The sequence below is a fragment of the Bos taurus genome, chromosome 4 (genome assembly GCF_002263795.3).
Source record: "Bos taurus isolate L1 Dominette 01449 registration number 42190680 breed Hereford chromosome 4, ARS-UCD2.0, whole genome shotgun sequence".
Classification (NCBI taxonomy): Eukaryota; Metazoa; Chordata; class Mammalia; order Artiodactyla; family Bovidae; genus Bos; species Bos taurus.
The window spans coordinates 61,390,603-61,405,055 of record NC_037331.1 but is presented as its reverse complement, the minus strand read 5'-3'; the positions used below and the strand labels follow the sequence as shown (position 1 = coordinate 61,405,055).

Below are 14,453 nucleotides of genomic sequence, written 5' to 3'. Positions count from 1 at the left end.
TTTTTACTTTTCCTTCTAAGAATATTTGTATGAAAAAATACTGACAAACATAGCTAATGCCAACTAACAGTTGTTTTTCTACATCTCCTGTTTTTGCAATAACTGCCCTATTTCTATAGTTGTTCTAGAAACCTAAACGCCTAACTAAACTTAATACTGTAACACTGAAACAGTACTAATTCATTAATATCTTAATATAGATCAAGTGTCTTCCTTACTTGTGTGCATAAAACAAGTGTTAAGTAAAACCTGGAAACCACAGTTGCCTTCCAACACATCCTTACTGCTGGCTTAAATTTGCCAGATGCCAAAAATATTTGCCACCCTAAAAATCCAAGCCTCTTCATTAATTAAAAAAAAAAAAAGTTTAGTAATGGCTGAAAACTACTTATTCAGGAACGAAATTTTTACACAGTGGAGAACAAGAAAGCCTCACTTTCACACACTGTACATGACATACTTCTCTAAATTATTCCAAGACTTAATTATCAACTATGTTGATAACTTTCAAATCTAACTTTGGGAACAGATGAAGGTGCACTGTTTTATTTATTATGTTTGCAATATCCAGATATGATTCAGAATGGAAAACACTGCCACACTGATTTACAAATGGCTATATGAACGGAATAAAATGATGTACCAAATGGTGGCGGGGTGGAAGGACTGTTCTCTTCTAAATTAAGAAAATTTCTGTGTCCTCTACAAGAGAAAAATGAGAGAGGGAGGGGCAGGAGAAAGTCAAACTAAAAACTCTTTGCTTCTTAAAACATATATACTAGTGTGGAAACTATAACTTTTATAGAGGTCACATGCTTATTTCCAAGAAAAAACTCGCTCTTCAGCAGAAAGCAAATTTCTGGGCCAGGTGTTTAAAGTAAAAAGGAATTTTATTCTAATAAGTAATAAAAGCTTTAATATGGGTTGTAGTGCTTATCTTTTTTCTTAAAGGATGCATCTGTCATTCGCACATTAGGTTGATGACTTTGAGTACAAGGAAAACAGTCCTACTGTATGCCTGCCAATTCTCACGTCCCTTGATATTTCTGTATACTCTTTACTAATTAACTGAACCTCATCAGGAAGACATTAATGATGGTTCAGACACTCAAGAGAGACACATAACCTCGGGATGCAAAATACCTCACAGTCAAAAAGAGACCTATTTGACTCAAAAGGGGAGGGGATAAGCAGGGAGTAAGGGAGTATAGGACACGAAAAGCTGTTGGCCAGAGCAGTTGTGCCCAGCTTTTAGACACTTACTGGTTTGCTAGGGTACACGTTAGACAGATGCGTTTTTAGTTTCCCCACGGTCCAGTTCAAGAAGCAGCTAATAGTCTGGTCACTGTATTTCTGATTCGGTGCTTTAATGATGAGGGTCACAGGAATCTCCATCCCATTTTGGTCCATGGTGCCCCCAAAGTCTTACAGAGTCAAGAGGAGCAGCAGTTAAGCCCAAATGAGCCGAGATGGTTACTGCCGGCGCAGCTGGGATGGAGACGGAAGCGAGTGTGTTCTTAATACTCCTTGTCCAAGTCAGTCATCGGGCGATACAAAGGCCATTGCAGGTACCGAAGATGATGGGCAGCGGCGGCGGCGAAGTCTGCGGGCCCGGCCGTGGGTGCAGTTTTCCCCGCCAGGTCCGGGCTCTGCCGGGCTCCGCCGGGCTCCGGACTACAGAAGGAGGCCCGGGTGAGAGAGAAAGCGGTGAGAAGGGAGGGGTGAGGGCGAGACAGCCCGAGCCACCGCCCCGCCCCCGCCGCGACCCCCAGCCTGAAACGCAACAAGGCCCCTACGCGATGGTCCCTCCACGCGGGTTAGAGAAGGGGACGGGCCGCTCAGGGCGGCCAGCCGTGACAGGCAAGGCTACCTGAGAGATGGCCGCGGGTCCCGCCACCGCTGCCCTCCGCGCCCAAGCACGGCCACCGATCGCACAGTCTGGCCGGGCGTCCTCCGCGGCGGCCGCACCCTTCCTGCTGATCGGCGGCGCCCAAGGTCCGGCCCCGGGTCTCGCGAGGCGGCGCGGTGGCAGCTGGAGAAGTTGGCCGAAGGGCGCGGTCAGCTCTCCGCCCGACCCCTCGGGCAGCGGAGCCGCGGCTCACTGCCGGGTGCGGCCGAGAAGGCGGCAGGTGGCAGGAGGGCGGGGACTAGAGTCGGGGCGCCGGCCGCGAGCGCGCTGGTTTTGTTGTTGTTGTGAAGAAGGTCCGGGTCCCTTTAAGCCGGAAAACGCAGGGCGGAAATGCGTCACCGGGCGGCTCGCCCCGGCACGCGGCCTTCCAGATCCTGTCGGCGCAGCCCGCCGCCCACCGTGGCTGGCTCCCGACACCTTGGGCCAAATTTTGGCTCGCCCGGAGGCCGCGTGGGTGCGTTGAGCCCGCCAGGGCAGACCATTCCCTCCGCCCCGCTTCTCCAGCAGCACTTGGGCCTTAGCACTAGCACATTCTGGTTTGACCACACCTCGAAGACTTGGGAAGTGTTGCTCCATCCTTAGAGTTGTCGAATGCTGAATCAAACTTCTGCCCAAAATTTCTTGTGTCGACTGTGTGCAAGGCACGGTACCTGGATCTTTAGTGGAGGAGAGACTATGGGTACGTTGCTTATGGGGAAGGCTTTCAGTTAAACCTGAAGGCTACCTGTAATTTACTTGTGATCCAGGTTAACTTTTCTGAGCCTCACTTTGTTTCTCTGAATGGGGAGGATGATGCCTACCTGACTGCGTGCTGTTGAGTAAATGAGCTATGTAAACCATTTGGTACAGTTTTGGCGTATGGCAGTCTGTCAACTAAATATTAATTTCCGTGTCCTTCCTCTTCATCTTCTCAGAAGTTGACAAGTATATGTTGACTGAGCAGGTATTGTGTGTTCAGTGAGAGATGAAGACAGATTTTTCTGTTTTATGTCTGAGACGTTGGGACCGCGAAGGTTCAGGCTACTGCCCCAAGCTGACTTACTCTCTATTCTCTGCACAGGTTTAAGAGTCAGTGCAGTAAGTTAAGTTTGTTAGATGCGTATTTGCTCAGCTCCAGGCGTCCACTTAGAGGTGGATTACAAACAGATAATGCAGGGGGCTTTGGAGACCTGGTCTAATCCTCTCAGCTTCGTAAGACTTTCAGGAAAGTTAGACCAAGAGGAGATTCTTCCTCTCAACGGCTGATGCAGCAGGATCCCTTACATCCTCTCCTCCACCTCAAGAGTGAAGTTTCTTTTATTTCTTGTCATGGAATGAGAACAACTTGCTAGGACTTGTATTTTCTGTAGCAGGTCTTTTTCTGCCTGGTATCTAGTCATTTTAATAGAACCTTAACTTAATTCTAGCTTTAAATACTTTTTCAGGCTCCCTTTCATCTAGCAGCAGCCTTTTGACACAATTATAGCCCATAAGAAGAAAGGTGAAGTTGCTACTGGGGCTTCTAGGAGAGTGTTCAGGTGAACATGTTCTGTAGACTAGAGCTCATCCTTGCCCTACCCCTGTCTTTCTTCCTGGAGGAATATGATGCCAGTGGTGGGGCAGCCACAGCTCAGTCATGAAGCAACAGATAGAACAAAGGCCTATAAATACAAAGATGGTGGACCAGAACAGTTGAAAGAGACTGGATCCTTTATGGCATAATTAGCCACCATTTAAGTCCCAAGTGACTGCTGTAAGTCTTCTTTGATGTCCAATTCTTTTTTAAGCCAGGAAGTCTTCCTGACGCAACTGCTTCTACACTGCTATCCAACCCTGCAGCTCATATCGCTAATGCGCATGTCTCAGACTTCCAGGAATCTTTTAGAGTAATGTGATCATCTCACTTGGCACACTGAGGTGTACATTATTAGTGAAATATACCTTGATTATTAAGACAGATTGTACATTTTACTGTGATAGACACTAAAGTAGGATTCATCAAAGATTGACTAACATGGACAAAACCATTTTAAAATGTAATGAACATTCAAGAGATTGAAATATGACTGTAAAGATGATAACAGTATCTGACAGAAATGATTTTTTTATTATTTTGCTTTGAGTTCAGTTCAGTAGCTCAGTTGTGTCCAACTCTTTGCAACCCCATGAATCGCAGCACGCCAGGCCTCCCTGTCCATCACCAACTCCCGGAGTTCACCCAGACTCACATCCATCGAGTCAGTGATGCCATCCAGCCATCTCATCCTCTGTCATCCCCTTCTCCTCCTGCCCCCAATCCCTCCCAGCATCAGAGTCTTTTCCAATGAGTCAACTCTTCCCATGAGGTGGCCAAAGTACTGGAGTTTCAGCTTTAGTATCATTCCTTCCAAAGAAATCCCATTCAGTCCTTCAGAATGGACTGGTTGGATCTCCTTGCAGTCCAAGGGACTCTCAAGAGTCTTCTCCAACACCACAGTTCAAAAGCATCAATTCTTCAGCACTCAGCCTTCTTCACAGTCCAACTCTCACATCCATACATGACCACAGGAAAAACCATAGCCTTGACTAGATGGACCTTTGTTGGCAAAGTGATGTCTCTGCTTTTCAATATGCTATCTAGGTTGGACATAACTTTCCTTCCAAGGAGTAAGTGTCTTTTAATTTCATGGCTGCAGTCACCATCTGCAGTGATTTTGGAGCCCAGAAAAATAAAGTCTGACACTGTTTCCACTGTTTCCCCATCTATTCCCCATGAAGTGATGGGATCGGATGCCATGATCTTCATTTTCTGAATGCTGAGCTTTAAGCCAACTTTTTCACTCTCCACTTTCACTTTCATCAAGAGGCTTTTTAGTTTCTCTTCACTTTCTGCCATAAGGGTGGTGTCATCTGCATATCTGAGGTTATTGATATTTCTCCCGGCAATCTTGATTCCAGCTTGTGTTTCTTCCAGTCCAGCGTTTCTCATGATGTACTCTGCATAGAAGTTAAATAAGCAGGGTGACAATATACAGCCTTGACGTACTCCTTTTCCTATTTGGAACCAGTCTGTTGTTCCATGTCCAGTTCTAACTGTTGCTTCCTGACCTGCATACAAATTTCTCAAGAGGCAGGTATTCCCATCTGTTTCAGAATCTTCCATAGTTTATTGTGATGCACACAGTCAAAGACTTTGGCATAGTCAATAAAGCAGAAATAGATGTTTTTCTGGAACTCTCTTGCTTTTTCCATGATCCAGCAGATGTTGGCAGTTTGATCTCTGGTTCCTCTGCCTTTTCTAAAACCAGCTTGAACATCAGGAAGTTCACGGTTCAAATATTGCTGAAGCCTGGCCTGGAGAATTTTGAGCATTACTTTACTAGCATGTGAGATGAGTGCATTTGTGTGGTAGTTTTAGCATTCTTTGGCATTGCCTTTCTTTGGGATTGGAATGAAAACTGACCTTTTCCAGTGCTGTGGCCACTGCTGAGTTTTCCAAATTTGCTGGCATATTGAGTGCAGCACTTTCACAGCATCATCTTTCAGGATTTGAAATAGATCAACTGGAATTCCATCACCTCCAGTACCTTTGTTTATAGTGATGCTTTCTAAGGCCCACTTGGCTTCATATTCCAGGATGTCTGGCTCTAGGTCAGTGATCACACCATCGTGATTATCTGGGTCGTGAAGATCTTTTTTGTACAGTTCTTCTGTGTATTCTTGCCACCTCTTCTTAATATCTTCTGCTTCTCTTAGGTCCATACCATTTCTGTCCTTTATCGAGCCCATCTTTGCATAAAATGTACAGCCACCTAAATTAAATACCTGAAAATGCTTTTGATGCTGTTGAACTTGGCCACAATAAAAGCAGTATGTAAATATGATCCCATTTTTGTTAATTATGTGTATATGTGTATAGAACAATGTATGAAAGGTTCAGTTCAGTCACTCAGTCGTGTCCAGCTCTTTGCGACCCCATGGACTGGACTGCAGCACGCCAGGCTTCCCTGTCCATCACCAACTCCCAGAGCTTGCTCAAACTCATGTCCACAGCTTTGGTGATGCCATCCAACCATCTCGTCCTCTGTCATCCCCTTTTCCTGCCTTCAGTCTTGCCCAGCATCGGGGTCTTTACCATGAGTTAGTTCTTCACATCAGGTGGCCAAAGTATTGGAGCTTCAGCTTCAGCATCAGTCCTTCCAATGAATATTCAGGACAGATTTCCCTTAGGATTGACTGGTTGGATCTCCTTGCTGTCCAAGGGACTCTCAAGAGTCTTCTCCAACACCACAGTTCAAAAGCATCAATTCTTTGACATTCAGCTTTCTTTATCGTCCAGTTCTCACATCCATATATGACTACTGGAAAAACCATAGCTTTGACTATATGGACTGTTGCTGGCAAAGTAATACCTCTGCTTTTTAATATGCTATGTTTCTCATAGCTTTTCTTCCAAGGAGCAAGCATCTTTTAGTTTCATGGCTGCAGTCACCATCTGCAGTGATTTTGGAGCCCGGAGGGTTCAGGATGGGGAACACATGAGAAATAAAGGATTTTTTTAATTAAAAAAAAAAAAAAAGAAAAGAAAGTCTGTCACTGTTTCCATTGTTTCCCCCATCTGTTTGCCATGAAGTGATGGGACCAGATGCCATGATCTTAGTTTTCTGAATGTTGAGTTTTAAGCCAGCTTTTTCCCTCTCCTCTTTCACTTTCATCCAGAGGCTCTTCATTTCCTCTTCACTTTCTGCTGTAAGGGTGGTGTCCTCTGTATATCTGAGGTTATTGATATTTTCTCCTGACAATCTTGATTCCACCTTGTGCTTCATCCAGCCCGGCATTTTGCATGATGTACTCTGCATAGAAGTTAAATAAGCAGGGTGACAATATATAGCCTTGTTGTACTCCTTTCCCAGTTTGGAATGTCTGTTGTTCCATGTCTGGTTCTAACTGTTGCTTCTTGACCTGCATACAGATTTCTCAGGAGGCAGTTAAGGTAGTCTGGCATTCCCATCTCTTTAAGAATTTTCCACAGATCGCTGTGATCCACACAGTCAAAAGCTTTGGCATAGTCATTAAAGCAGAAGTAGATGTTTTTCTGGAAGTCTCTTGCTTTTTCGATGATCAAATGAATGTTGGCAATTTGATCTCTGGTTCCTCTGCCTTTTTTAAAAATCCAGCTTGAACATCTGGAAGTTCTTGGTTCACATACTGTTGAAGCCTCACTTGGAGAATTTTGAGCATTACTTTGCTAGCATGTGAGATAAGTGAAATTGTGCAGTAGTTTGAACATTCCTTGGCATTGCCTTTCTTTGGGATTGGAATGAAAACTGACCTCTTTCAGTCCTTTGGCCACTGCTGAGGTTTCCAAATTTGCTGTCATATTAAGTACAGCACTTTCACAGCATCATGTTTTAGGTCTTGAAATAGCTCAGCTGGAATTTCATCACCTCCACTAGCTTTGTTTGTAGTGATGCTTTCTAAGGCCCACTTGACTTCAGACTCCAGGATGCCTGGCTCTAAGTGAGTGATCACCGTCGTGGTTATCTGGGTCATTAAGATCTCTTTTTTACAGTTCTTCTGTGTATTCTTGCCATCTCTTCTTAAAATCTTCTGCTTCTGTTAGGTCCATACTGTTTCTGTCCTTTATTGTGCCCATCTTTGCATGAAATATTTCCTTGGTGTCTCTAATTTTCTTGAAGAGATATCTAGTCCTTCCCATTCTATTGTTTTCCTCTATTTCTTTTCATTGATCAGTAAAGGTTAGTCCCCAGAATATTGATTGGTGGTGTTTAACTTGGTATTTGGAATAGGAAAAATAGTCAGCATGGAATGTATACAAATCAGCAGTTACTTAGAGGCCGCTATGAGCTGTTTGTTCCTTGTCCATGTTGCAGATATGAAAGGGAAATGTGAAAGAACTACACATTTCAGTTACCATTTGCTAAAGACAGTGTGCAGTGAGAGTGTTTACGTACTACTCGTTATTCAGTTGCTAGGTCATGTCAGCCTCTTTGCAACGCCATGGACTGCAGTACACCAGGCTCCTCTGTCCTCCACTATCTCCCAGAGTTTGCTCAAATTCACGTCTATTGAGTCAGTGATCCCATCTAACCATCCCATCCTCTGCCGCCCCCGTCTCCTTTTGCCTTCTTCGATCTTTCCCAGTGTCACTGTCTTTCCCAGTGAGTCAGCTCTTCAAATCAAGTGGCCCAAGTATTAGAGCTTCAGTTTCAGCAACAGTCTTTCCAATGAATGGTCAGGGTTTATTTCCTTTAGGATTAACTGATTTGATCTCCTTGCAATCCAAGGGACTCTCAAGAGTCTTCTCTAGCACATTCGAAAGCATCAGTTTTTCAGCACACCACCTTCTTTATGGTCCAACTCTCACATCCATACATGACTACTGGAAAAACCATAACTTTGACTGGACAGGCCTTTGTCAGCAAAGTGATGTGTCTGCTTTTTAATAGTCTTTCTAAGGTTTGTCATAGCTTTTCTTCCAAGGAACAAGCGTCTTCTAATTTCAGGACTGCAGTCACTGTCTTCAGTGATTTTTGGAGCCCAAGAAAGTAAAACCTGTCATTGTTTCCACTTTTTCCCCTTCTATTTGCCATGAAGTGATGGGACTGGATTCCATGGTCTTAATTTTTTTTCAGTGTTGAGTTTTAAGCCAGCTTTTTCACTCTCATTGACCCTCATCAAGAGGCTCTTCAGTTCCTCTTTGCTTTCTGCCACTAGAGTGGTTCTTGTGCTTAGTTGCTCAGTCGTTTCCAACTCTTTGCAACCCCTAGGCTGTAGCCTGCCAGGCTCCTGTGTCCCTGTGGATTCTCCAGGCAAGAATACTGCAGTAGGTTGCCATGCCCTCCTCCAGGGGATCTTCTGAACCCAGGTCTCCTGCTTTGCACGCGGATTCTTTACCTGCTGAGACTTTAGAGTGATATCATCTGCATATCTGAGGTTGTTGATATTTCTCCTGGCAGTCTTGATTCCAGCGTGTGATTCATCCTGCCTGGCATTTTGAATGATGTACTCTGCATAGAAGTTAAATAAGCTAGGTGACAGTATACAGCCTTGTCATACTTCTTTCCCAAATTTGAGCCAGTCAGTTTTTCCACTTTCAGGTGCTTAAGGGTGGGATACTAATAGGTAATACTGGATTTGTGATTTGTTAAAACCAAATCCACCTTAACAATATTAACTGTTTGTTCAATAGACATAACCTTAGTAATTAGTTCAGTAATTCAGGGTGATTTCTGCCCATGGAGTAATTTTCTTTGTTGACAAGCAAAACACTTAAAATTATTTGCAAGTAATAAAATTAATTTCCAGTATTTGTGAGATATTTACTTCCAATTCTTTTCATTGAGAAGGAGGTCAGCTTGAGAAGCTTATATGGACTCCTGTGAGATTCCACTTTCTTTTAAAATTTTAAAGAAAAGTGCTTATTAACCAAGTTTTTCTTACTTGGAATACCTTTCTGGAAGTTAAAATACTTTATGATGTTGAATAATGTAGTTTTCAGTGTTTTGGTTTTTTATTTTTGATAACCCTCTTGGGAGGAAAGTTAAGTGATGATCTTGCAGTTACAGATTTCAAAAATGGTATTGGCCATCTGGCTTCTGATTCCTTCTATTTCTACTTATACCAGACTTGTCTTTTTCCTTAAGATGCTGTGCCATAAAGCATCTAATCAAATCTCAATCAAATTTATTGTTTAAAAACAAGTGAAATCCTACACTTGAAGCCTAGGAAAATTAGCTCATTTCAACATTGCACTTTCAAAATCTTAATTGGCTCCAGATGTTTGATTATAAGCCATATTGTAGACAAAGAAGGAAGAAAACCATACATGCATTAAATGCCAAATGGGTGATTTGAGTGATGGGTCATTTAATGAATTTTCAGAACAGCCCTGAGAGGTATTGAGGGCAGTAAAGCTCAGAAAGCCTAAGTGTCTTGCCCAAAGTCACACAGCTGCTGCTGCTGCTAAGTCGCTTCAGTCGTGTTCAACTCTGCGACCCCAGAGATGGCAGCCCACCAGGCTCCCCTGTCCCTGGGATTCTCCAGGCAAGAACACTGGAGTGGGTTGCCATTTCCTTCTCCAGTGCATGAAAGTGAAAAGTGAAAGTGAAGTCACTCAGTCGCGTCCGACTCATAGCGACCCCATGGACTACAGCCCACCAGGCTCCTCCGTCCATGGGATTTTCCAGGCAAGAGTACTGGAGTGGGGTGCCGTTGCCTTCTCCCTATATGCAGCCATCCAAGTCCAAATCCCAATAACCTGGCAGTTGTTTCACAACTGCGTACCTTTCCTCTGGCATTTAGGCTCTCACTTCTCAGAGCTCTTTCACCAATTTCCTCTCCTCAAAATCACAACTATCTAATTCTATTGGCCAGGCTTCCCAGGTGACACTAGTGGTAAAGAATCTGTCTGCCAATACAGGAGAAGTAAGACATGTGGGCTCAATCCCTGGGTTGGGAAGATCCCCTGGAGGAGCACGTGGCAACCCACTCCAGTATTCTCGCCTGGGAAATTCCATGGACAGAGGAGCTTGGCGAGCTACAGTCCTTGGGGTCACAAAGAGTCAGATGTGACTGAGCACACACACACACACACAACTGTGTTGGCTTATTTATCAAATGTTTATAAATGTTTTTTGCTAAACACAAATATAGTTTAACTGAGTTTGGGATTATTAACTTTGCTATGCTACATTCAAATAACTTTAAGAATAATTACTAAAGTGAACATGGAGAGTAGTCATTGGCCTAACTTGGGGATTCTTAATTTGAGTCTAGAGATGTACCCTGAATTATCTGTAGTACTGTGTACACGTTCATTTATTCAGAGGGAGAGTCCACAGTTTTTATCAGCTTCTTGAAGGGGCCCTTTGTAACGTCTTTCAGAAACACCACAAAATTTAGTCTTCATTGTAAGGTTTTTTCAATTAAAGGAAATGGCTTATTGAACCAATTACACAGTTATTGCCTCAAGGGCCCCAAACACTCTTCATTGACTGTTTTAAGATAATAGAAGTGTGCATGCTCGGAACGCCTTATTTTTCCTTTTCCAGCTCTCATCATATTAAGCTTTGTCAGCAAAGCGCACTGGAGGGACACTGGAGGAAGAAGAGATTTCTCTACCTGTGTAGTGTAGTATGCTCCTTTAGACAGGCTCTTCAGCGTGTGTGGCTTCTGAAGCCCTCAATCCCAGCAATGTCCTGTGGCCAGCAGTGTGTAGCATATCCCATGAATAGCTTCTCCAGGAGCCTTTGCAGGCAACAGCCATGAGCAGCTGTCCCTGGAACCCCATCAAATGGCTTCACATGGAGCACCACCAGTACAAAGCTGTCCTTGAACAGCTTCCTGTCAGACCCCTTAGGCAGCTTTGCATCCTCAGCAGACTTCTCTGTGAAATGAGCCACAGTTACTGCTCTTCTTCAGGAGAGTCTATCTCAGCCCTAAGGGCAGTAGATGATCACTATATCTGATTTTCCTGTAATCTTTAGAATTCTCTTAATTCCTTACTGGCCATCTCCTTATCAGTTCAATTCCCTGTTATAAGTGGTGATTCTTTATATTTAACCTTCTGTGTTCAAAATATTGTTTGATTTCTGTCCCTTGAATGGACCCTAACTGATACAGAATTGATATCAGTAGTGATCCCAGGAGATAAACACACAAAGAATTTGAGGGTTGCTTTGGTCAGGTCCTTTGGTGGGCTCCTCCCTGTTGAGAAGTAAGATGAGGGCATTACAAATAACCAGACTTTCAACTGTGGTTAATCTTGAAGCAAATGATTGCCCAAATAGTTGCTACACTTGACTGTTAATGGCAGTTAATATGTCTGTAAGGACAATGATATGGGATAGTCTTCTGAGTGTCCTTTAGCACTTACAGAAAGAAAATGACAAGCTCATGTCTTTTAACTCTCAGGGCAAGTCACAGTCTAAGACCAGAAAGCCTCTATGATAACTATAAAAGAATCATTTGGTTCTTTCAGACATAGGGGTGATATTGTAAAAAATCAAGCACAAAATTTTATTTTAAGGATCACTGAATTGTAGTGATAGTTGTACTCATGGTCCCATCAAATTTTTCACATGACAAATCAGTGGTTACCAGTGGGGGATGGGGGGGTGGGAGGTACAAACTATTGGCTAAAGATCAGCTACAGGGATGTGCAGTACAGTATGGGGAATATAGCCAATATTTGGTAATAACTGTAAATGGAGTGTAAACTTTAAAAATTGTATAAAAAATTTAAAAAGGTAAAAACAGAAAAAAATGAACAAAGAAGAAAGACCAGGAATACAGAGCAAAACAAAATATACTGGGCAAAAAGAAAAAGGGTACCAAGAAAGAGAAAGAAAAACCAAAGTGGATTTTTTTAATGTTATTATTATCATCATTATTTTTATTACTAAAATAAAGTGGCTAATTTTTAAATGTTTACATAAAAGTTAAAGCAATGGGAAACAACAGGATTCTGAAAATTGGCATGGGGCAGCTGCTTTATTAGAGAGAAAGCTTTGCTGTGCCTTAAAGCACACAGATAAAGAAGTGCGCTTTGCTGACATCTTGAAACTACAAGTCACTCTAAGCTCCCTGTATTCAAGAAAGACATTTGCCCTCTGGAGACTAGCCTTCCTTTGCTTAAAAACCCTGTGATAACTTTACCTGGGGAAGAGGTCTTAATAGGGCCTCTTATTCTCCACAGCGGAGAAGACAATGGCACCCCACTCCAGTGTTCTTGCCTGGAGAATCCCAGGGATGGCGGAGCCTGGTGGGCTGCCATCTATGGGGTTGCACAGAGTCGGACACGACTGAAGCGACTTAGCAGCAGCAGCAGCAGCATTCTCCACAAGACACACCATAACCACCCCCTATTGCCCCTAGACCTATAACAGGTTAGATCTCTGCCTGCTCCATGGGGACAGGAACACACATTGACCCAGGAAGAAATAGCTTACACACCAAAGTAATTGCAAGACTTAACTAATCTAGATCAGTAGAAACAGGAAGTATATCCTAAGGGTGTTAGACCTCAGAGGTTGAAATATAACACTAGATTAAGCCAGATTTTGGATATAAGTGCACTTTGTAGAGATTCCAGGTTTAATGTGTTAGTTCATGAAGCTGAAGGGAGCTCTCACAGTTTACTGATTGGATGACTGAAACCTGGACTCAAACTCAACCTACATTTAATGCAGCTGAGATAACACAGCCACCTACATCATGTAAATAAAGGAATCCAAGCGCCTAGGAAGATAGGAATGTTAACCTGTATCATGTGTTACCTGCACACCCACCTGCCCCCTTCAGCGTTCCATTAGAAGGCCCAGAAGATGCTCACTTCTCTAAGGCATTGAGAAATGCATGAGTGAGGGGAGCCCCCACCTACTTGTAAAGCTCTCTGTTGCTCTTTTTGTAGACCTGGCCTGACTAAAGGAGACACTGCCACTGAGATGAATTCGCTAGGCATAGTGCTATTTGGAAGACCCTCCCCTGAAAGGATGAGGATCTGTTTTGTAGGATTAGAGACCCCTGTATGCAGATGAATACCAATTCTTAGCTCAACTGCAAAAATATTTACTGTTCACCCTTTGCAGTAATATTTGTGTTACTCACTATTATAAAGGACACAAGAAATGGTAAGATGTACTTGCCTGCAAGGAGTTTACAACTTAAAAGAAAGTAAGACACTCACAAATAACTGTAAAACAAAACAGAGTAAGAGAAGTAGGCCCTTCTACAACCCAGCCAGTTTATTTCTCAACCAAAAAAAAGGGGGGAAAGTGAGGAAGAGTTTATGATCTGCTGTATTAAAGTGGGCTGAGGGCAAGAGGTAAACAGTAATTTGACATGATTCTTCCTTTCCTCAGCTTTTCCCAACTTTTTCTCACATTTCCTGCAGCTTATATGTTCATTAAAACCAATCCACTGCCTTTCCTCAGGCCTAGCTGAGACTGTAAGTTCAGAGAGGCCCAGCTATGCCCCAGGAGGTAAGATGGACCTCACTGCCAGGCATGCATGTCCACTTCCCCCTTATTAAGGCCTGTTTTTCACTGTGCCATTAAGGACAACCTCATCCTTTTTCATCATCCTCTCTACCATCCCTCCCATTTCACTTCCAGCAACTACAGCAATTTCTCTATTTTGGTAGTGGTATCCCAAGCAGTTGTGTTAAGATTCTGAGGCCAGATCTGGGATCAGCAGGATAACTGATTTAACTGACATGGATAAGGAAAGGGAATGACAGCTAGGTCAAGTACTTCAATTACTGTGTGCTGGAAACCCACTTCATTCATTCAAAGTATTTCACATTGCAGAGGTTTTGTACTTTTTGTCTTATCTTGAAAAATGTTTCCAAAAACATGCATAGCAGTTTTTAAATAGTTTCATAATTGGTCAATAGAAAAGGTCAAAGTTCTTGAGAAAAATCTTGTCTGAGTTCACTTTTCTTTTTCTCCTTCTTAGTTTCTTTCTTTGTGTCATGACTCCCTGGGGTTTGTAAACAAGGCCGAGTCTTTGAAAGAGCAAACTAGCTTTGACTAAGACAATTTGTTAAATTCCAGGTTTTAGA

The 14,453-nt window shown here is 43.1% G+C and overlaps 1 protein-coding gene and 1 long non-coding RNA gene across 4 annotated transcripts in view; one reads left to right on the top strand and one right to left on the bottom strand.

Moving 5' to 3' along the window:
- The window catches only part of HERPUD2 (HERPUD family member 2), a 36,051-nt gene extending 33,836 nt beyond the window's left edge, over nt 1-2,215 (bottom strand). Inside the window, 2 exon segments of one of the 3 annotated variants that reach the window (NM_001075558.1) lie at nt 1,264-1,674; nt 1,871-2,215. In NM_001075558.1, coding sequence (NP_001069026.1) covers nt 1,264-1,410 — 147 coding nt within the window. In that variant the 5' untranslated portion in view covers nt 1,411-1,674; nt 1,871-2,215. 3 annotated transcript variants of the gene reach the window in all.
- Nucleotides 1-14,453, top strand: part of LOC101906333 (uncharacterized) — a 74,953-nt gene that overhangs the window by 2,647 nt on the left and 57,853 nt on the right. The window lies entirely within an intron of this gene.